Source organism: Hydra vulgaris, chromosome 06, assembly GCF_038396675.1.
Source record: "Hydra vulgaris chromosome 06, alternate assembly HydraT2T_AEP".
In the NCBI taxonomy this organism is placed as follows: Eukaryota; Metazoa; Cnidaria; class Hydrozoa; order Anthoathecata; family Hydridae; genus Hydra; species Hydra vulgaris.
The window spans coordinates 27,339,486-27,364,327 of record NC_088925.1 but is presented as its reverse complement, the minus strand read 5'-3'; the positions used below and the strand labels follow the sequence as shown (position 1 = coordinate 27,364,327).

General features: G+C 26.9%; 1 protein-coding gene across 1 annotated transcript; it reads left to right on the top strand.

Moving 5' to 3' along the window:
- Positions 1–1,117: 1,117 nt before the first annotated feature.
- Positions 1,118–23,516, top strand: LOC100210533 (IST1 homolog). Its single transcript, XM_065799751.1, has 11 exons — positions 1,118–1,219; positions 1,466–1,592; positions 12,667–12,743; positions 12,816–12,919; positions 13,232–13,319; positions 14,439–14,522; positions 14,698–14,811; positions 19,570–19,740; positions 22,657–22,728; positions 22,812–22,857; positions 23,332–23,516. Exons 2-11 carry the CDS (start codon positions 1,505–1,507, stop codon positions 23,493–23,495), a joined length of 1,008 nt encoding a protein of 335 aa, XP_065655823.1. The 5' UTR covers positions 1,118–1,219; positions 1,466–1,504; the 3' UTR covers positions 23,496–23,516.
- The last annotated feature ends 1,326 nt before the right edge of the window (positions 23,517–24,842 follow it).

Sequence of the window (24,842 nt, the reverse complement as noted above, 5' to 3'; positions counted from 1 at the left end):
TACTACCTATAAATATCTATTTAATTTTGAGAAAAGATATTGTTAGTAGAATTCTAAATTTTTAGTGATAGGCATTTAAAACATGTCGCGGAAGGAACGATTGGTTCCTTCCGTGATACAAGTTTCAATGGCTATAACTAAAAAGTTATTATTCCACATGCAATATTTTTACCTGAAAATAAATATGTCTTTATAGGTTGCATGTTAGGTATTATTGCCCCCTTCTAAACGTTTTTATTTTTTTTGAATTTCCAATTTAGTTTACTAAGGTCATTCCTTTAAAAAAAAACGACTTTTCAATCCTGTCCAACCGCAAGTTAAAATTGACGAAGCATTGCATCATATTTAAGCATTACATCATCGCTGTAGTGGATTTAATAAAAAATATTAAAGTTCGAAGTCGTGAATTAACTTGAAAACTAATTCTTGTGAATATTTATTAAGTAGTTAAGTAATTTAGTTCTTGTCACAATTTCTTTAAACATAAGTTAGGGTTTGTAACGCCAGTGTTTTGAATGTAACGTGTAAAAAAAAAAAAAATGATAATTATGAAAAGTACATACCTGCATAAGGGCTAATATAAGAAATTTTATTTTGTACCAAGTTTAAGGATCCATTATTTTAAAATATATTCACAATAAAGAAATTCATGTCAGAATTAAAGTGATATTTAAGTTTTTAAAGTTTTTTATATGAATATATATATATATATATATATATATATATATATATATATATATATATATATATATATATATATATATATATATATATATATATATATATATATATATATATATATACACATATTTATGTATGTATGTATGTATGTATGTATGTATGTATGTATGTATGTATGTATGTATGTATGTATGTATGTATGTATATAAACATATTAACTTATTGAATTATTATATTAATATGTATATATAACTTTCATAAAGTTGAATAATAGAGATTTTAAATTATAAATCGGCTCAAAATTTATGCAGGAGAGTTAAAATAAAAAAACATATTTTGTAACAAATTTTTAAAAAATATTTGTTATAAAAGGAGTTTGGATTGCATAATCCAACATAAAATCAACATTATATTTTATAAACTCTAATAATTGTTGAATTAGTATTTTATTTTATTTTTTAAATAGCAAGGAGGCATGGGTGACTAAATATAAAAGTTCAGTGTGTCATATGCCTCAATTAAAATATCATACAGATAGGTATAGATTTACAAAGTATTTTTTTATGGATATTGTCTTGTGAACTCTTCAAATTTTTAAATTTTAATAACTTTCTGTTTAACAATGTATCTGATAGGTTGTTCTTTTTAAGCCTCGTGTTTAACAAGTAAACCTTTTCTATTTTTTAACTTTTCAATTGACTAATATATCATATATACCCTATATTAGTCAATTAAATACTAATGTATTTAGTTGACTTTTTTTGTGAGTTTTTTTCTTTTTTAGAAAAGACAGTAAAAGTTTAAAGCAAATTCAAAACAAAAGATGTTTGCAGCAGGGTTTAATACACAGAAGTTAAAAACTAGTTTAAGGCTGTCCATCAATAGATTAAAGCTTATGGAAAAGAAAAAAAGTAAGTTTCAACTTTTTTTAAGATGTAAATAGAGCTACAAATACAACTATGTATGGAGTTATATACAACTATTATATGAAGTTGAAAATAAAACTAACTTTTTCTCATAAATGCAAAAACTCTTTAAATAAACACGAATCTTATTATATTATAAATTTATCAATCTAGTTAGTTTTATTTTTATTGGTTAATTATTGTGTCATAATTTGTAAGATAGTAAAAAACTAGTAAAAATTCTAATTCTACTTGCTGAGTATTTTTATTTTTATGTTTAGTTTGTAATGTTTAGGTATCTATATTGTTTCATCTTCATTTTAGGGATTTGTGAATAAGATAAGTTTGCAAATTTGTTTTCTTTTTTGTGTGTGAACAACGGTACCAATAAAAATAAATAAATTTTTTTTTTTTGATTTTTTAATTTCACTATATATTTCTTAGTCTTAGAAAAGAAGAACTAAAAAAAGATGTAAAAAACCTTTGTGATTGTTCAGACATTGAAAAGACAATTTTAATCATAAGTGTTTTTTTTATTGGAAATATCTCAAAAAAGTTTGTAAATGAGGCAAGGTAAGGTATGTAAAACAAAAAGTTGAAAAATTTAAATCAAGTATGACAAACCTTGAAGGAATAGTTTTGAAGTTTGAAACGAAAAAAGTGTTATTAGAAAACAGAAAGTTGTTAAAATTTATTAATCTGAAGAATTCACAAAACCAATATCCAATAAAAAAATACTTTGTAAATAAATCATCAAAAAATACATAAGCAAAAACACTTAGTAATAGTTTGTTTAAAGGATTTTTTTCTAAAATAAAATTTTTTTTTAGTCTGAGCACAAAGATGGAATTAAAAAGTTCTGTCAAGTAAAGTTGAAGTGGTGTATTACAGCCAATATTGCATGCATCATCTATTTTCTAATTACTCTCATAAAGTAAATTTAAATTCTTGCCTAGAAAATGTATTTGAGAGAAATGGTTTTGACTTTGATGTCCAAATCACATATAAACATACTATTTGGTGTCAACTGACCAAGCTCCACTTGTCATAGTCCAACTCATTGAATTTATTGAAACTCTTAGCAAAACTTTGAATGACCATTACCATTTTATCAAAGAAGCACAATCCTACTTATCAGAGGTGAAATAAACATTAGAACAGCACACTTTTCTAATATTAATAGTTTCACAAAAAATTATTTGTTTTCTTGTTTAAGATACTGTACAATGGTTTTTAATAGCAACTGATCAAGTAATCTTACATTTGTTTGTTGTTTATAACAAAGATATAAAATATCGACTCAAATGCAACTGATATTATATACTTTCTGATCGTCTTCATCATGGCCAAACACCATTTATTTTCTCTCCATAGTTTGGTTAAATTCAAACTACTCACAGTTAATAAATTGAAATACTTCAGTGGTGGTGTAGTGTCAGAGTGCAAATATTACAAATGTTTTGTAAAACTAATATATAACTAATAAACCTGAATAAAAATATATTACCTGAGTAATGATATACTACCTGAAATATAAATGCTGAGCATTGCTAAGCATGGGTGTTTTTATTTTTTTCATCTGGTAAATCTGTTACTTACCATCATTTTAACAGACCAATAGTTTCTTTGTTAATTCCATTAATTACATTAATTTTATTTAAAAAATTGAAACGTCTAAAATAAAATTAAAATGTATTAATTAGGCTAGGGTCTGTTTCATAGGGTGTGTCATTTAAAAAAAAAAAAATTATATTTATAAAAGTTATAATTGAAAAGTATTAGGATTTTACTTATAAATAAAGAAAATAACTTTAAATTTTTTTATTTCAACACTAGCTGCATTTTTTTCAAGTTTTAGTTTTACTTTTTATGACTAATATAGAAACTGGTTCAAGTCATTATATTTCAACCAATTTGAAGAAAACTTTGCGGGTCACCATCTCTAATTTTCCTGATTTTTACATATTGTTATGTGCGTTATGTAGATAATTTGAAATTTCAGACTTCCAAGTACAACGGTTCAGAAATTATAGCCTTAAAAACATGACACAGTGGCCCCCCTTGATTTACAAATGGTCAAAACAGACTACTTTAGAGCTGTATAACTTTTTCCTCACTTTCAACAATTGTCTCATTTTTTCTAGAACTATTTTCTGGATAGACTCTTTAAAAAAGTGGTTTTTATTAATTTGTATTAAATTAGAGAAAAATATGACCTCAACTTTAGAAAAAATCCTGAAGTTGCTAAAATATGCCAAAATGAAACTAACTGTAGCATTTTTCTACTTATCCACAAGTCTTTACAGATAAGTTTTCTGATTAGCTACTACTGTCTGCAATAAATGGGCAAAATATAGGCAGCTTGTTGTAGTTTAGAACTCAGATATAACTAAAGTAAAATGGTTCCTTCGCCTAAAAACTCAGATTTTCAGACATTTTGAGATGGTTGTAAATTTTTCTAACATTTTGTTTTGATCTAAGATTAACAGCATATAAGACCGTTAGACAACTATCTGAAAATGCAAACATAAACTTGTCATATTCACACCAAAAATGCCAGCATTTTTAAATAACCCTATTATACTGTTACTACTACCCCCTTAAAGTCTTTTCCAGTTTACTAAAAATGAAGTAATTGTCAACAATTACTTCATTTTTAGTAAACTGGAAAAGACTTTAAGGGGGTAATAGTAACAGTATCGAAAACAGCCCAACTGAATAATCTCAAAATAGGAATTTCCGGAATAATATCGAAATAAAGAATAACATTGAAGTTGTAAAAAAAAGGAATAGTATTGAAAATCCTAAAAGCAGAATATTATTATTTATTATTATTTATTTGCAATTTATTTATAGTTGACATTTTTACATACTCTTGATATCTTTAATTAATTGATAATCTTGATATACAATTCTAAGGGCTCTTTCGTTTATTCTGTTAATACGATTGTTAAGTTTTCTGCTATGAAACAACCAAACTAATGGACAATAAGAAAAATTAGATGTAATAAAAGTATGAGTTTTCTTTGATTCGGAGACATAAAAGAAGTGTTAACTTTTTGACTTGCTGATTTACATAAATTGTTAACATGGTTATCAATGGAAAGTTTATTATTAAACATTATACTATTTATTTTTTCATTATCAGATGAGACTATTTATCTATCGGAGATGTTAACTTTAAGAGAGCTTGTTTTACTAATAATAATATGATATTTATCTGGATTAGCTTTCATACCATTATTTTCAAATCATAAAGAAAATTGATATGCAGTGTTTTACAGGTCACTCACAACAGAATTTAAGTCATTTTTTGCACTGAAAGGAGTGTTATCATCAGCATATCCTGCAATATCAAAATTGGATAAAAATAGAAATAGATTACTTATGAAGATATTAATTAGTAATGGAACTAAATTTGAGCCTTGTGGAATGCCAAACAAAATATTGGAGTAAAAGCTGTATCGATCATTTATTTTTACTCTATGTTTTCCATTATTAAGGTAGCTGCAGTGCCGGCTTTAGTGGGTGGACTGGGTAGCAGCATTGTATAGATGGGTTTTGGGGTTTGGTACTTTTTCCACAACAAACTACATACTCAACGTATTGTTGGCAGTGATTATCCGTAAAAAATTTTAAATGTGGGTTAAACCACTTTTCCACTGAACCCCTCAATAATACCAATTCAATAATACAGGAAAAACAGGTAGTTATCAAACACTTTAATTCATTTGCGAAACTATTTGGTTTTTTTGTTTTCGACACTATTCATTAAATTCATTTGCAACATTATTCCTTATTCTGTTATTCGACAATCAATCATGCGACAATTTGCGACACTATTCCTTTTTCATATTTTCGACTATCAAATTTGCGACAATCAAAATTTGCAACAATTAAAATTTTGCGACACTATTCCACCACACCAATTTTGCCTGTATCAGAAAATTAACCAAAGCAGTCTTTGTAAAATTCTTTTCAATCCTTATAATTGTCTGATCATAAAATAAATCTTTCAATACTTCTTAATAAATTTTTTTAAAGAAGAAGCTTATATTTAAACGTAATTTATATTTAATACTTAAATATATCTAAATACAAGTATTTATGTCTAGATAAGGTAGACCAAAAACTAGTTTATAATAAAGTACTTAAGTAATTTTGAAATACTATATTATATATATATATATATATATATATATATATATATATATATATATATATATATATATATATATATATATAAATTTTATTTTAAGTATATAACTATACTTTAAATATTCAAACAACAAAAATTCTTATATTTTTTAAAAGCAGCTATAAAAAATCATTTTAACTATAATTTAGATGTTCAATCATGTCTTTTTTCCTCCTATTAGCAAACATCAACTCTCTACTAATGAACTACTCTCTCAATGAGACTATAAAGGATCTCAGCATCAATCTTAATATTAGGTGTTCTTCCATGCTATAATCACCAAAACTATAATCTTCCAAAGTTATAATCACCAACAGTTAGTTTGCTTACATTTGTTTCCACCGAGTCTAAGCATAATCTCCACAGCTTGAGCTCTTTCTTCTTTATTCTCACTACACATCATTGCTTGGAAAATAGTTTCTGAATGTGCGTATCAAGCAGACTTTTCATTATGGGAATTACAATATCAAGAACTGGTTTCTTCTGGCTTTTAAGGAGTTTTAATTGGTGTAAGATATGTTTTAGACTCTCAACTCAACATGCTTTTACTTTTATGCTGAAATTTTTTTGAATACAAACACTTATTATAAATTCAACAATCCATGTAAGATTTTGAAGGTTGTCACGCAATAGACCATGCAGAGAAACCCATATTCTGCAAAATCTTAATTCTATTGTGAGCCATTTGCTATGACAAACTGTTAGGTAAATTACCAGATCTTATTGTGTTGATTATTTGATAAGCATAGCTTTGATCAGTACTCAAACTTTTGATAACTTCAGGGCTAAGATCAGGTAATAAAGATCCAATCTCAATTTTATAAAATTAGGATTGCTTTCAAGATCTGTACCTGTATTTAATATTTGTCCAGATCACTTATTTTGACTCCCCATTTGCATCACATCGCACACATGCATATAACATGCACTTACTTTTTACAGTAATGGTTACAACCGTATTTTGAACAAAGCATTATTTCACATTTGCAAGATAAAATATCAACAAGTTTGTCAATTTTTAAAATAAACTTCTTCTTTATTGATTTTTTAACATTTCCAAGGCCAAATTTAACTGCAGTTTTCCAAAGATAATTAAGTTTAGCTTTAATGCTGAATTCTTGAAATATCACTGGATGTACAAATGTGCAATTAGCTTTTTTCCACTGTGAAGATAAGGCCGGAGTCATATCAGTAACTAATTTATCAACATTTTTTATTTTGATTACTTGTCTTTCTCTAAAAAATCCTATATCATAAAATATCCCTTGCAGTAGGGATGTTAGATGGTAAAAGTTGTTTTCCTCTTCCAATAACTTTACTTAAATGAGTAATTGATGTATTTCTTGCTCTTTTCGGAGCTATTAAAGTTAATTTTAAATTTTTTCTGATTCACTTCCAACTAGGCTGCAAGCAACCACTATTAAATTAGGAGTTACTAGAAAAAAAAGAATAGAATTATAGAGCAAGGAAACGGTTGACAGAAAACTTCAAAAGTTAGAGGCTGTATGAGTCAGGAAAACATGAAGATGGTAGATAGTTCTAAAGGGTTGAGATGCAGGAAAAAAAACTAGACGAATAAAAGTTTTTAGAGCATGCAGGGACAGATACAGTAAACAAATGAGACCTTGTTGAATGACGAGTCAAGCTAGAATGAGTTTAAATTGATGGAACCAGAGATGATAGCTCCTTTTGAGCAGTGACCATGATAGTATTTGTAGAAAAGAGAAAGAGATGCAACTTTACAACAATAGAAAAGAGGCTCAAATTTGGCAGATAAGCAAGTCCAACTATGTTTACAATGCAATTTTAGACCTTGTCTAAAAAAGTAAGAGATCATTAGAAGAACCAGTCCAAATATGATAACAGTATTCCATACAGGGTCAAATAATAGATTTGTAGAGGTACAGAATGAAATCAGGAGATAGAAAATGGCGAGCACGATAAATAGAAGCAACCTTAGCAGATGCTAATTTAGCAATCGATTGTATATATGATTTCCATGAAAAGTCAGTAAGAACAATAATCCAAGAAGACGTAATGAAAAAGACTCAGTGAGAGGGTTCAATAATATAGGAATGTCCACAGTACTGCTATAGTTGTTTGCAGTAAATAACTTAGTTTTGATGAAATTAAAATTTACATGTGAGCCCATGGTCCAGAAGTGAGATCAGATTAAAGATCAGCTGCCTGTTCTAAGCGATTGAAAAGAGAAGACTTTTTATCAAGACAGGGGTATAAAGTTGAGTCATTAGCAAGTCAGCTGTAGAACGAGAGAATTGAAATCTGTATTGATTGTCTGGCAGTAAGTTATTTGACTCAAGATGGGATGTCAGAAATTTGTTTATCAAAGACTCAAAGACCTTGTCAATAACAGAAAGAAGACTGATCGGACAATAATTGGAGTGGGCAGAATGTTCACCAGAGTTTTTGAAACTTGGAACAACAGATGTAATTTTCCTGCAGGCAGGAAAACAAGACTCAGTCAAGCACTTATTAAATAGTTTAGAGAGAGTTGAAGAGAGTTCTGGAGAACAATTTTGTAAGAATATTACAGGAATGTTGTCTAGACCACAAGCCGTAGAAGAGTTTAATTGAGATATGACTTTAGCAACGGAAGCTGGAGTGATTTGAATGTCTAACAATGGGTTAACCTGTTTAATTGAAATGGAAGGAAGAGAATAGCCATAAGATTCGAGAGTCAAATTAGAAGAAAAAGTTCTTTGCAAATAGTTCTGCCTTATCCTTGGGAGAGGTAATAAGATCAGTCCCATGAATGAGAGATAGAATGTTAGACCTACCTTTGTTAATGACAATGTTGAAGGTTTTCTAAAAGTCTCTAGAGCCTAACTTCTGAGATAAGGTACTGGATTTAGTGAACTGAGAATAATGGAGCTTAGCTTCTTGCAACACCTTTTTACATTGATTACTTGCAATAATAAATAGTCGTTTATTCTCAAGAAAGTTGTTTTTTTGAAAAAGATGAAAAAAATGATTACAATTAGATTAGCAGTTGCACAAAAGGGTGAAAACCATGGAGTAGAATGAGGCTTGACTTGAAACCGGCGAGAAAGTATAAAAGCTTCCATTCCTGCCTGAATCGAGGAGGTTATATAGGAGGTGCATTTTTCAGCTGAGAGGAAAAAGACATCAGCTAAAGGACCAAGAAAGGTAGTAGTAAGTAGTATGATGATAGGATGAGTTCAAAAAGGAAATATGAGATGAAAGATTTAAAGAGAGCATTGCATGGTCAGAACCACCTGAAGGAGAAAAAGGAGAAACTGAACACAAGCTAGGATCAGAGACCAGACATAAATCAAGGTGTTAAGATAAATGATTAGGGTTGTCAGGAAAACAAGTCACAAACTATCTGAGTAAGAGAGAAATGCAGAAGTTATAGACTTTAGTTAATTAAATACTGAATAAATGTAATTTATAAGTTATTATACTCTGATGAAAGTATTTTTACCATTTTTAGTCATAAAAAAATTTTAAAAACAAATCTTTAAAAATTTAATCCTACCAGGCCCAAAATAAATTACATCCACTTAAGTTATTTTTTAAAACGGAAATGCAAAAATGTCATTATTTTTAATACTTTTAAAACATTTACAAAATTAAAACACATAAAATCAATAAAAAATGTAGGTATTACCTAATTTAAAAATTTTTAAAAAGTATCACTTCATTTCATATACAAAATGATACCATTATTTCACAATAGTGTCTTTTTTTTCAAAATGTTTGATTTTAGTCCTTCAATTGACATGCCCTACTGTTTCATCCTATGGTTTCTTTAATTTAATTCTTTGTTTTTTGTTCTTTGTCTTTCATTAAATCAAAGTTTGAATAAACGAAAGACTAAGAGCACAAAACTTATTATACATTTATTAAAAGCAAATATTTAAAATATTTTAATACATTAGACAAACTTATAACTAGAGTTTAAAATATAGAATTTAAATGTAAATAAGTTTTATTATTAAAATAAGTGTTTCATGCTGATAAAAATCAATTAGTTGGGTTAGTTTATTTAAAAATTATTAAGTTTATTTCGTTTCCTAAATGTTCTTTTTTTATTATAAAAAATAGAGCATATTATCTGTATTGTAAAAGTGTTTATGACATTTTTTTAGTATGTAATTTTAGTATATTTCTTTAGTATGTAAAATGCAAAAAAACTAGTTCTGTTATTCAGGTTTATTTTGAAAAAGAACTAATTAAGTTGGCAATGTAGTTGCCTATGCAAATTATTATTTGTTGAAAAAGAATTGAGAAATTCAGTTAATCAAAATGGTGGTGAGGTGAATAATTCTACACACATTTTAATGGAAATTGCGTTAATATTTTTTTAAAGCCACAGAAATTAACAGTTTTTAACAGACCACCAAACACCCATGCTTAAGCGTTACTACTTTGCAACATTCCATGGCAAAAGTTTGTGTTATAGAATGAGTTGTGTTGTGTGAGGAACTACAAGTAGTAATTACTAATCAGATTCTTACACCACATGAACTAAGTCATCAATTAAAATTATAATCAAAAACCATGAAGTTAATTATAATTTCTAGAAATTATATAAAGAGATGCGTTCAACCAAAGTTTAAAATCACTGTTTTGTACCAAATAGGAAATAATTGTTTTTATAAATAATCTTAACTGTTTATGATATTCATAAGATAAAAAGATCAAATATTTAACCCAGCAAATACATTGCATTTTTTTATGATGGTAAATGGTACATACTCATGCTCGATATTTGCGATAAAAATTAAAATGTTAAAAGTAATGATGCACAATCAGTCACTGTTGGATTCAGTTTGACAAAGTGGTATAACAAATAAGTGCTCCATCTATTAAGAGTAGAAGTGCTGGCAACTACAATTTTACTAATAATGTCTATGACTAGGCATTCATCGTCCCAAAAGTTCTCTGGCTTTAAACCTCAGTTTTTTCCTTGTCTCTGGTGTCTATGAGCTCTTAAAATGTTGTGTAATTTGTCACTTGCAATAAAAAGAAATTCATGTAATTTAATGACTTGGAACTTATTGTTTTTAAGCTTAGACACCTGGAGTCCTGGAGTCTGTTTCTGCCTTACATAAGAACTCAAGGTTCAAAAAATTTTTGTTACTTTAACCTAAAAGTTTTAATTTGTTTCTCAAAAGTAGTCCATAAGCTTCTTTACATTTTTAGAACTTCTTGACACAAAAAAAACAAAGAAAAAATAATCTTTTTGTGAGTTTCAAATCTGGAGTCCTTTTTAAGACTTTGTATCCCTTGTTGTTACACTATTATGAGTTATTTAAATCAGAGATAAACAAGTATTTATTAACAAATTTAAGTATTTATTAATCTATTAACAAGTGTACTTGTGTTGTTATATGTACATCCATCTTTTCTTGCTGATTTTTTTACTTTTAGTTTTGATTTTTTTTTGTAATGTAACTTTAATGTTAATTTTTATTCCTACTTTTAAACTACAAAAGTTTTGAACAATAATGTCATAAGATAGTTAAAGATATATAAGACTATAGGTTTTGATTTCTTTGCAATTTTTCCATAATATAGAACCCCACAGTGCAAGGTTTTATACATTATTTCAACTGTTTATGCTACTTTCTACAATTTTTCATCCAATGTTTATGAGCTTCTACTACTATTAAATTAAATTTGGGGGTTTACATCAGTTTTTGTTGTCTTAGGTCTTTGAAATATCTATGAAGCTTCATTTACCCTATCTAAAGTTACAAAAACATAAATAATACATAAATTTATTTAATTGATAGAAACACAGTGGTAAAGTTAAAACTGTAAACATGTTAGAAATCAACTGAGTTTTTAATTCTTATTTATAATTTTTATGATAATTCTTAAATTTATTTTTATTTATGTGTTTTTTATTTATATACATTTTACTTAAATTTTGACTACAGTTTTATTCAATTTGTAGTTTTAAAACATTAAAAAAAGTGGTAAAATAAAATTTTTTATTTTTAAACAATCAGGGTCTGATTTAAAACCATTTACTGAATTGTAAAATAATTCTAGCAAATTTACAGTTGAAAACACCCGAGAAAATAATAATTTAATAATAACTAATTATTTTAATGGAATAAGGCCACTACTAAAAATAAAAAATTAAGTGCTACCGTTCAATGTTATCAAAATAGCCTGAATTACAAACTTGTTCATTCACTGAAAATTATGTGAGAAGAAAGTGAAATAATGGTGTTATCAAAAAATGTTTAAGTCTATTTCATTGAAAGATTTTCTAACCAAGGCATTTAATATCTAATTAAATGCTTTGGTTTAATATCATTTATAAGCAAACCAAGGTTTAGTATTTAATGTCTTCAACTTGTTCGATATATTAACTGCATTAATCAGATATATGCGTTCATCTTGAACATTTAAAAAGGGTGAGATTTAAATGATCAGTATTTTTATTTAAATGAATGGTAATTATAGACCAGTAAAATAAATAAATGACCCATTAGTTGATTAAATAATTATAAATTAACTTTATGACCAGTGAATTAATTTTTGTGAAACAAAATATCTCAACATTTTTTTTTTTTTAATTTAATATAGAAGACTGGAAAAAGTTTAAAAATATAAAAAAGATTTTTCTTTAAAATGGTTTCTGGTTGCCAAATAAGCAGAAGGTAGCAGTAGAGCTATCAAATATTAGGTAGTGGTGCCCAACTATGCAACCAATACATGGTAGAAAACCTTTATACTTACCATTTTAAAGAAAGCAGTAAAAACCTCATTTTTTAAAAACCTTAGTACATTAATTATATTTTTCATTTTGTTGTAAGCTTCCATCTTGCTAAGATAATAATGCATTCTACACAAGCTTACAAATATTAAACTTTTATTTAGCTGAAATGGCTATGAAAGCTAGGAAAGAAATCTCAGATTTTTTGCAGATGAATAAATATGACAGAGCTAGGATAAGGGTAAGGACCATTGCTTTGTTTTTGCTTAGCAAAGCAGTTAATATTTGTTCTTATGTGATTTTTTTTTTTAAGGTTGAGCATATTATTCGTGAGGATTACTTAGTCGAAGCAATGGAACTTATTGAGATGTACTGCGATTTATTATTGGCTCGATTTGGACTTATCGAAACAATGAAGTGATTACTTTTATTTGTAAACAATAAACAGAAATTTTTTTTGTAAATATTACCTAGTAATATTTAATTTTTTTAATGCTATTTATTGTGAGTCACCTAAAATTTCCAATGGTAACATTAGTCACCTATAATTTCCAGTAAGTTTTACAATACTAACTCTGATGTAACAACCATAGAAAGTATCAATGACTTGAAGCTCTATGGAAATACAATATGGCTGCTATTGCACAAATACTAAAAATGCTTTTTAAAAATTGGTTTTGCAACAAAATATTTTTAGTCTTAATTTACTTTTTAATTTTTTTATTTCAGATTTTGTGATGAAGGTTTAGTTGAAGCTGTTTCAACTATTATGTGGGCAGCTCCTCGTCTAACTGCTGATTGTCAAGAACTAAAGACGGTATACATTAGGTTACTCAAATTTCGTATTTTATTAATTACTTAATTTTGATTATGTGGCATGATTGTGTGTTATATTCTTATTTTATGTCTAAGATATGTCAGTTTTTTTTAAATAATTTACTAATTATGATAATTTATGTTTGTATGTAAGCTGTTTAGATATGCTATAACTTTTTTTGATTATAGTTATATGTTAAAAGAGTTTTACAAAAAAAGAGGAAACATTTGAGCATTGTTAAATATTCATTTTTAACTGCAGTTATTCAAAGTGTTTTATTTACAGTTTCTAGATATATATTAAATATATATCTAAATATCAATTAATGATAATAATATAACAATAGTTAAATAATAAATAATAGAAAAAATTCTTCTTTGTTTGCAGCTCCACTTTGCAAAGTATATAATTATTACCTAAAAATAATTTAGAAATTAGTTGAGGAATTGAGTTGAGAAATTAGTAATTGAGTTGAGAAATTAGTAATTGAGGAGTGAAATATTAATAGTTAAAAGTTAATAAGTATGGAAATAATATTTGAAGCATAAATTATTTATTTGAAAAACAGATAGGAGGTTGAAATTAAGTTTCTATAAACAATGTCATTAAAAATTACTTAGTGTTCAGTTAAACATTAACTTGAACATCTTCCATAATTAAAATCATTTTATGAGTTAAATTATTTTATATTACTTCCCAAATGACAAGTGTGACAAGGTGCATTGTGATTACAATTAAATGCCCTAAATAATTCTGGGTTTTTATCCACTGGTAAAGTATAACCAACTTCCACTAATTACAAGAATCTGCGACGAGTCTCTGTGATTGTGATTTTTTTTTTCATTAACATTTGCAATTAACAACAAAAAATGTTGATGAAAAATTTACTTTTACTGATATCCTATTTTGTTTGTTTTATTTTGTCTAAAAAAAAAAAAAACCAGTGTTGCCAAAAAGATACCTGCAAAAAAATCACCCTTTATATAACTTAATAGTGGTTGCTTGCAGCCTTGTTGGGATTGAATCAGAATAAAAAGTAAATAATAAATGTAACAAATATTAAATCCTTGTTTAAACTTATATAATTGTTTATAAAAAATATGGCTTTTGATTGTACAGGTTTCTGATCAACTAGCACTAAAATATGGTAAAGAATTTGGTCAGCAAGCACGATCTAATGCTAACAACACTGTTAATGAGCGAGTAATTTTTTATTTTATTATATTAAACTTAGTATTTATTATATAACTTAAAAATTTTACAATTTTTATCAATATAAATTAATTAAGGAAATAAGAATTAATTTTAACTGTATTTATTTGTATTTTTTAGCAGATTTTTTTATTTTACTTATGTAAATTTTATTACTTTATTTTAGCTTATTCATAAATTAAGTCCTGATCCGCCACCGAAGATTTTAGTTGAACGGTATCTTATTGAGATTGCAAAAAACTATAATGTGAACTTTGAACCAGATGCTGAAGTTATGATGGTAAGACTTTTTTTTAAATGAGTAATGTTCTTATCTGTGGCATTTACTACAAGTCACCCATTTTTAAACTTGTTGAGTAATTTTCTCGACATGTTTTTCTCTGACTTTTTCACCCCTATAGATGAAGAAATGTTCTGTCAAACAATTTACTTGAGCAATTAGTTTAATAAATTTTTTTGGCTCGCGTTTGGAGTGTTTTTTATTTTTCATTTTGAGTCTTTTCTTTTCTTTTTTTTTGTTGATCAGTTTATTTATTTTTATTCAGTGTGTCAAGCAGCTATAATTTGTATGGAAAGGATTGCAGTTTATCCATGCTGCCTTAATATTCTTTTAAGCAGTGCCTGATTAGATATTAGGATAATAAAATTTCAAGATCCTTTTTGAAATGATATTATTTCAAAAAAGTTTAGTATTGCAAGTAGAAGCAATTAAATGGCTGGAAAAAGTAGAAACTTTGCTGAAAAAATTAGATGATTGTACCAGCATAGATACAACAGTTAGAAGCATTTAGATTGCTGCTAATAGCAAATTTTTGGATTGCAGATGGATAGCTGGTAGAAGCGCAGAGTTGGTTGATAATAGTCTTGAAACATGTACCAGAAATAGAAGTTGTTTGACTAAAATTTTTTTCTTTTGAAATACTAACAATTGATAGATTCTGCTGCAAAAAAAGTCTGCTATATAAAGTCACAGACAAAAGAATTACACTATCTTGCAGTGTTAATCAGTTCAATGCTTAGTGTGAGATTTATGTCTATCCAAAATTAGCAGAACTATATTTTGGCCCCTGAATATGAAATAATTTCTCAATTATCCACATACAAAGGAAAAAAAAACTGTTAAAAGACCAAAATAAACGCATTTTCAAAGTCTAAGCACCTAATTGTGCTCCACCTTTTAACTTCGTTTGTTCACAAGGAAAGATCATCATGCGTGATATAAACCTTCCACTTGCTGAAAAACAATTAACTGTTGTGACTAGCTGGCCATTACCAGTTGAAGCGAGAAAACCAGCTTATTTTTTTCCTTTGTTTGTAGTTTACTTGTATCCACAACTTTTCCCAATAAAGAAAAAAAAGTCAATGACAACTTGGCTAAAGCCAAGCAGCTGATGTAGCCTCAGATTTACCAAGATATAACTATTTGGAGTACTTTTCCATAAATCTTTTTTACCATTCAAAATTTTTTGTATAGCTGTTACCTAGATTAAATGAATTTGTAAACACTTCTAAAAAGTTTTTAAATCATTATGTTAAAATGGGTTGCTTGTGGTCTTTAAACAATTTTTAAATAAACTTCAATTGTGAAGTTAAATATAAGTATTTTGATGCTTTTAACCCTGTGACTGCTATATATGGATTAAAACATATGTTAGTAAATGTGAAAAAACCATACCAAAAAAAGACCAAGGGTAAGAAAAGTTAGATTTTCAAAAAAATAGTTAAACTGACATTTTTTTTTACAAAAAAAAAAAACAATTTCATTTGTTTGTTAATTTTTTTTGACGAAAAAAAACAATTTCATTTGTGAAATTCTCACAATTTGTTTTTATTTACTTTTATGATGACATTTCACTTACAATTTACTGTTTTTTTTTAATTTTATTAATTGACAATATTAATTTTATTAATCCAAACAAAACAAAAAAAGAGAAATAATAAATAATGAGATATAAAAAACAATGAAAAAACCTAATTATAATTTTTTTAAATTTAAACAAAAATGTTTACATTTTAAGTTTTTTTGAATTTAGTTTATTACTTTAAGGAAGTAATCAATTTAAGGAAGTAATTGAAGTAATCCAAAGAACTTAAAAAAAAATGTTTGCCATTTCTTTGAAATAGAAAACCTATACATTATGTAAACTTTATGTTATAAAAAATTATGTAGTAAAATGAAGACCACAGAGATAGTGTCAGATGGAATATTCCTTTTTTATTTGAATTGTATTTGAATAAGTTTCATATTTTTCATAATAAGTATGTTGTTGTATCTCTAATGTCTTCTTTAGGTCAGTTTTGAACATAATGAGAAATACAGACAAAATATTTATATTATTTTCTAGGTCTGCTATGTTGTAAATAATACAAATTTTCCTATCATCTAAATCTCCAAGACATAAAAAACATTGCTATCATTTCCCTATATGTCAATTTTTAGCTGTAGCACAAGCTTATCGTGTTGAATACGTACTTTTAGTTTATAATTGCTAAATCAATAAATGATTTAGCAATTATGGCTTAGTTTTTCAAAGCATTTTTTAATTTAGAAAATCAACCTAAAATTTGATTGATAGATCAATTAGGCCATGCCAAGTATCAATCAGGCCATGCCAGAATCAATCAGGCAATGCCAAGTAAGTGAAATTACTTGTATCTCTTGTAAGCTGGTAAACTCATTTTCCAGTTGTTGGTTTCATGTTTTCTGCTATTGTTTGCAATAGCAAACAAATTTTTTTAATTAATTTTATCTATAGACCTGATTGTTTAACTTGTTCCTATACCTAGCATACCTGGACATTTGCACCTGGACTATCAACATTCAGTATTTTACAAAGTTCTATTATCAACTCCAAAAATGGTACCCTTGACACTTTTTTTTTTGTCTATTTTACGATTAGTTTTTAGAGTCGCAACTTTTTCCTGACTAAATATTCATAAATAAGTGTTTAATTTTTTTGTATGTAACTGAAAGTAGCTCATTTCTCTAGAAAATTAACAGCTTTTGCAAAAATATTTCTACTTTAATTTAATAATGCAGTTTTATGTAAACTTCATCTATCAATAAAACTTATTTTCCTTTTTTTTATCTTTGAGGTTTGATAACGCAGAGCTTAAAAAAACTATATCATTTTGATAATTTTGTTTTGTTATACATGTCAAAGTTGAATACTTGACATCTGATAATCTTAATTTTTTTGTGTCAAACTTGACTTTTGATAATCACTATATAGTTGTTATAGCAACTTACCTTTTACCCTACTAAACTTGTTGCAAATTATTCAAAAGCCCTGGTTATTATAACACCAGAATAAACTGCACAACCAATGGAATGGCCTCCAATTACATTTAGATCCTCAAATATGATTTGAGTTTTAGGATCTTTGTCTTTAACTTTAAATATCTGAGGACTTTGTACTAAGTTTGTAATGTTTAATACCAACTTTGTACTAAGTTTGTAATGCTTAATGCCAACTTTGTACCAAAGCAATTATTTTATTTCAAAGAGGTTTATTAGAACATCAGAAACCAAAATTCTTTGAATAATAAACTTTGATAAATTATCAGCAAAATTTTAGATTGAATGAAAATTAATTTGTTTTGCTTGTCATTATTAGTAGATAAGTATTTTCAATTTCTTCAATATTTAAATTATCAGTTGTCTTTCTATTTATCTTTTTATATACCACTCTTTGAAGGAGCTGATAGTATTTCTCATTTTTAATGGTGAACGGGAGAAACAACTTTTGATATTTGGAAACACTGATGGAGAATAAAATGACCTCAATTTACAACAGCATAAAGTTGTTGTAGATTGAGCCAATACATATGCAAATAAGGCTAATTAATAATTTTAGGGTCTATTTCAAATGAGGGATACTTGTTTAAAATGGATTACCCTACTACTAGTAGTGGGATACCCTAAAATGGGATACTGTTGTTTTTGTACTTCACAAAGAAATTTGCAGACATTTTAACAAAATGAAGACTTTTAGTTCAGAACACAGTGTTTTAAAGGCATTATAAATTATTCAGTTTAAATTTATTTGAAAAAATTTATTTGAACTTTAATTACTTTTTAAACACAGCTACCAATATTTCTATTCCAAACAAAAATTTCATTTGTAAGAGCTTTTAAAATCTGTCTTCAATCAAAAATATTTCTGTGTCAAAGCCTTCTATGAAGAATTTCAATAACCTTTTTAAAATAAATCATCATATATGTGATTTACAACACATTGTTACTCATGGATTGTATAACTAATAATTACTATTTATAATATGTAATTTAATATTTGTTATGTTTATATACCATTATTTTATTAACTAATATTTAAATACTATTTTTTTATAAATGTATTTGATATTAACTTTAAAATTGAGAAAAACTGCTTTGGAGTATTTGTCAGGTTTAAGTCCAATATAGTTGCACAATGAGTTGCATAGGGGTTTGCACGGTAGTTGCACAGTGAGTTGCAAAGTTTAATGATGTGAAGCTGTACTGTGTGGTTTCAATGTCATGAAACTCCTCAACAGCTTGACATTTTAAGACAAAATGTTATAAGTTAATCCGCAACACCCTAATGATTACTCACTATATGCAACCTTCGGAATTAGGAAAAATGAGGTCGGCAATAATTTGCCGATCTCAATCTTTTAGAGGTCGTCATCAGGTCGGCAAAAATTATTTGATACAAAGGTCTTACCATAAAACATAGAAACAAGGTCAGCAATATTTTGCTGACCTCAAACACTTTCAGGTTGGCAGTTAGGTCGAATGCCGACCCTAATTCTAAGGTATGTATATGTAATAACTTTACCTAGTAATATATGATATATTACTATATGTGATAATTTGTAATATATGGGGGTTATGGATATATTATATATATTATAAACCTGCCACTAATGGCTATTTTAATTTATCAGTATTTATGAATGTACATTATGTATTTATGAATTTCTGTATAAATTCTAAATAATCATAATGGTAAGATAATTCTTATTTTAATTTTAAGTATTTATATGTTTTATAAAGAGTGAAGGCGTTCCATCTATCAATTCAAAAGAGTTTGATATAATTGGTTCTGGACCAGTTGATATTGGGTTTAATCATTACAATCCTCCTCCACCTGCAGACTTTAGTTCCTCAGGAGGTGGATCAAGTATTGGAAAAGGAAGTATCAATCCAATATATCCACCAAATCCTGTAAGTTATTTTAGTGATTTTTTAACACTAAGAAGTGTTTTTATTTTTGTAATCAGGTGTGTAAAGTTTACAAACTCCTTGTTGGGAAAAGTATGGGAACTTTACATGGTCTTCACTTTCAAACATTTAGAGGTTTTTAGATGAAATTTAAAGTTCGCTGGTAAATATGGTTTTAGTTTAAAACAGTAAAAAAAAATATTTATTGTTTCTTTGTTCTTTTTTTCTATTTTTTTCATTGTTTTTACTCTAGTGCATGGGTTTTAAAGCAATATTTTAGTCTTTTGTAGAGGTGTACCGGAACCAGTAAATGCTTGGTCCCTGATTCCGGGTACCCGGTGGTAAAAACGGAGTCCAAAACTGGGTACCCGGCACCAAGTCCAATAAAAAAATTAAGAATTTAAAAAAATTATCAAATAAAAAATTAATCAAATAAAAAATAATTTAGATAACGCTTTTTTGCTGTATTTCACTTTGATTTCTTTCATGATTTTTTGTTTGTGACTAATGAAAAACATTATCAGCATACGAAATAATTAAAAAGTAGACAATCAAATAATTTTTCCAACAATAATTGATTGAAAACTTCATTTGAACAGAATTTAGATTTTTAAAAACGGTCAAAGAATAATTAAAACCCCCCTAAAACTATGCAATATTTCTTTGTTTCTAGAAGCCATTGCGCAGTGGTAGATTGCTTGCCTCTAAAACAAGAGGGAACGGCCCCCTCTTGTTTCTGAGGGGGAAAGCCCCTCCCTCTACTTCTTTTTGTGTGGACCTTATCTAAAGGAATTAACGATTTTTATAAGAAATTTAGGAATTTTTTTCAAAATGAGGTAGTGTTCCCCTCGCTTTAAAAATGTGTTTTCTGCCCTGCGAAAACCATTGATTTCTCGTCTGACTTCCCAAACTTCATGGAGAAAAAATTCAGTTGAAAATTGTCTATGTTGGATGAAAGATTGTTGGTTTAAATGTTTATTTATCATAAACGATCATTTAGCAAAAACCTTATTTAAAAATGACCTGCACAAAGTATTAAACTTTCATTCATTTTTCGCAAATAAAATTGCAAAAAATGTTTCTCTCCCGTTCTAAGCAATAAAAAGAAGCAATTACTTGCTTTTTTTTCTTTTTTTTTCTTTTGTATTCTTATTTTATTTCGTTTTACTTTACGGTTTTTATATCTGTATAAATCAGTTTCCTTTTTGCAATATTATCTGCTATCAAGGTTTTGCAATATAATATACCAAAAATATATTCGAAAGCGTAATTTAAGTGAGTTTATTGGTTGAAGCACTATTTTTTATCAGGTTAATAATATTTCTACACCATTTAAAGTGACATTAAAAAAAATTAGTTTTATTATTTTTATTATTTATTAGTTACAGCACTTGAAGGTCATATCTGTTAAAAATATTTTTTAAGATACCCGGTGCTGGGTATCATCAATGGTCGATTTCTGGTACCCAGTAAAACTGCCGAATTACTAGGTCCCCAGGTCTGAACCGGGTACCGGGCACATCTCTAGTCTTTAGTTCTTCCAGGCTCTAATAATTTAAAATTTTTGCAAAATTTTCACATTTGAGATAAGCATGAACATACAAAAAAATGTTTGCTCTTACCTCTCTCAAAAACTAAAAATTCTGAAGATCTTTTTTTAATAGTTTTTTATTAATAAAAATATTTTTTGCTTTTACTGATAGTAATAGTTATTAATGATTATTTTTTTATATTGTTTTTTTTTTAATTTTTATTTTCTTATTGATTTTTTTTTTGTTTTATGAAGTAAAAGTTACTAGTTTATTTTATTTATTAGTCTTAATATAGTAATTATTTTAATTAAGTTTTAGTATGTTTTTTGAATTAAAAGTTTTTGTACTTTTTTTATGACTAAGATTAATGTTGACATATCATTGCAATTGTTAATGTAATAATGTTGACATATTATTGCAATTGTTAATGTAATGATAATGACATAATATTGCAATTGTTAATGTAATAATGTTGACATATTATTACAATTGTTAATGCAATAATGTTGACATATTGTTGCAATTGTTAATGTAATAATGTTGACATATTATTGCAATTGTTAATGTAATAATGTTGACATAATATTGCAATTGTCAATGTAATAATGTTGACATAATATTGCAATTGTTAATGTAATAATGTTGACATAATATCGCAATTGTCAATGTAATAATGTTGACATATTATTGCAATTGTTAATGTAATAATAATGACATATTATTGCAATTGTTAATGTAATAATGTTGACATATTATTACAGTTGTTAGTGTAATAATATTGATATATTATTGCAGTTGTTATTTATCAACATTGACATTCAGTCACTAAACAAATTTTTTGTTTAATTGACACTATCAATATTTTTTTAAACAAAATTACAAGGCTGAAAATAACCACATTTTAAGTTATAATATTTGTTGTGATATATAATAAATTTTTTCGTAATTATTATATTAAAAAAGTTATTTTAAAGTTTTATTAAAATTGTATATATAGTATTCCTCTGTAACAAATCAAATCAAATATATTCTGAATAAAGTTGTTTTATGAAAGATATTGTTAAATTCAATAATAATAAAATGGAAATAATGTTAATTATAAACAACTTATAATGATTAAAAATTAAGAGTGTTTCTAATTTTTCTGCAACTGTATTTCTAATTCTTCTGCCACGATATTTCTGGTTTCCCTGTAACAGTTTTTCTGATTTCCTTATCAAAAAATTTAAAAATTTAGAAATTTTTTATAAAAATATTTCACAATTTCTGAATAATATATCTTTAATTAAAAATATAATCGGATATTGGATATATAATTCTCGGCAAATCGCATTTCCTACTGTGCAATTGCATTGCTTCACATTTTATTATTTGTGTTTTACTTTAGGTATCTTCTTATCCTCCAGATATACCTCCATACTCAGAGCGTAATCCATACCCACCTCCGGCTGGCACAAATGTATGTATATTTTAAATTACTATTTTATACAAAAAATAATTTATTTTGTTTGTCCAAAATGAGTTTTTTCTTCATTATTTTAGATACCTGGTTACGCTGGTCCTGGTTATGTTGCACCTGGTTTTAATAGTAAGTTTCATTTTAAAATCTTTTTTATTTTGTACAATTAAGTTTATATTGTTGTTTACATCAAAATTTATTTTTTATTGTTAAACATCAGGGGCGTATGCAGAGCAACTCTATGCTCCACGTTATACGTTTTATATTAAAAAAATTGCGGTATTTACATTTCAAAAATAAAAAATATACTTTATAATATTGCAACAAACTAAGTGTGTTATAAGCAATAAAGTTATATTATGAAAAAATCCAAACCCTCAGTCGATGCAGCAGCATTCCTTTGCATGTTCTCCTAACATTATTCGATGTATGCACTGAAACCCCCGAGCCCCTAACCCTATTTCCGCACCATATTCCCGCATTTTACTTTTTCTAATTTTTTTTTTTGTTTCTATTGGTAATAATAATATTAAAAACTTTTCTATGATACCATTGTTAAAAGAAGTGATTACGGCTTTTAAATTGTTTATATATCTTATTTAGAAAATCCTGTGCAACCAAACAATCCATCTTTTGGATTTAGTAGTATACCGAATCTTCCTGATATACCACGAGGAAATCTATCCTTTAATCAAAGTTCTAATAGCGATGATGTAGATTTTGACGATTTAACAAAGAGGTTTGAAGACTTAAAGAAAAAGAAATAAAATTATTTACTTAAATAACTATCCATCTTTAAATATTCCATTCCCAATTCCTTTATTATCAGTGTAGTGTAACGTAACGGCTCTAATAACAAAAATGGTTTGTTATTTACTTTTTCATATATTTTTAAAATTAAACTTAAAAATTTGAACTCGCACTACTGTACTTTATAAAAATTGTCTTATATTATTCCGTTTTATTAACTTTTTTTGGTAATTCAAATAATTTTTTTTTTAATTCTGAAATGTTTTGAGATAATAAAATAACTTTTTAAAAAATACTTTTTTATTCAACAATCCCAAAAATATTAAACGGTGTGCTGTTTGATCAGAATTTTAAATGTTTTATTTTGACCATTACATAATGATCCTTTATCGAAATTAATCACTTTATAATTCGTTTTTTTTTTTACGCTTACCCACCATGGCTTACTATATAACAGGCCTTGCCAACGCGCGGCTAGCGTAAAAAACTGGAGGCAAGATAGTTTTATATTTGAAAAACTAACAAGCAGTTTTACAAAATAAATACGGGGGTGGTTTTTTTTTGTAACAATAATAATTATAAAACATTAAGAAATAATTATTATAAAATTAACAAAATAATTTTCATTTAAAATTTTTTTTAATAAAATTAATTTAAGTTGAATATATATATATACATAAGTTTAATATTTTCATAAAATTTACAATAACCAAACACCCGTAATCATTTTAACTAACTTCCAAATTAAAAAAAAAAGTTAGTTGAGAGGTGAAGGATTAAGCAAAGGATTTAATTTAGTATTTAAAAAATGGTTCGTCGATGTTGTGTAGCAAATTGCAATGGCAATTATAATCCTCAGAATAGAGTTAAAACATTTAGACTTCCAAGAAACATTGAAGAACGAAAACGTTGGATTGTTATAATACCAAGAGATAATGTTCCTGATACTAATAACACCGTAGTATGTGAAAGACATTGGCCAAAAAATTATTCAACTGTTACTGATTATGGAAAGCTGAGACCTCGTGATGCTCCGTCAGTATTTGATTGTATAAAGCCAAGTTTAGTTCCTACTGTACCCATGCCACTTAGAAAAACATCAAAAAGCCTTAATAGTGTTCGCTGGCAAGAAGAGGACGAGTTAGCAATATTTAATTCACAAGAAAAAATAGAAAGTATTAATGTTTTATATGAAAAGTTAAAAACTAATGAATTTAATTTTGCTATTATTAATTATTTATGCAATGATATATTATATATTCAGTCTTCAGACTTTTTAAAGGAAAGTGCTATTGCTAGATTTCTTCTTTGCATATATAAAGATCTCACTTTTGAAGCATTTCATTGTGGAGTTAAAATTAGTG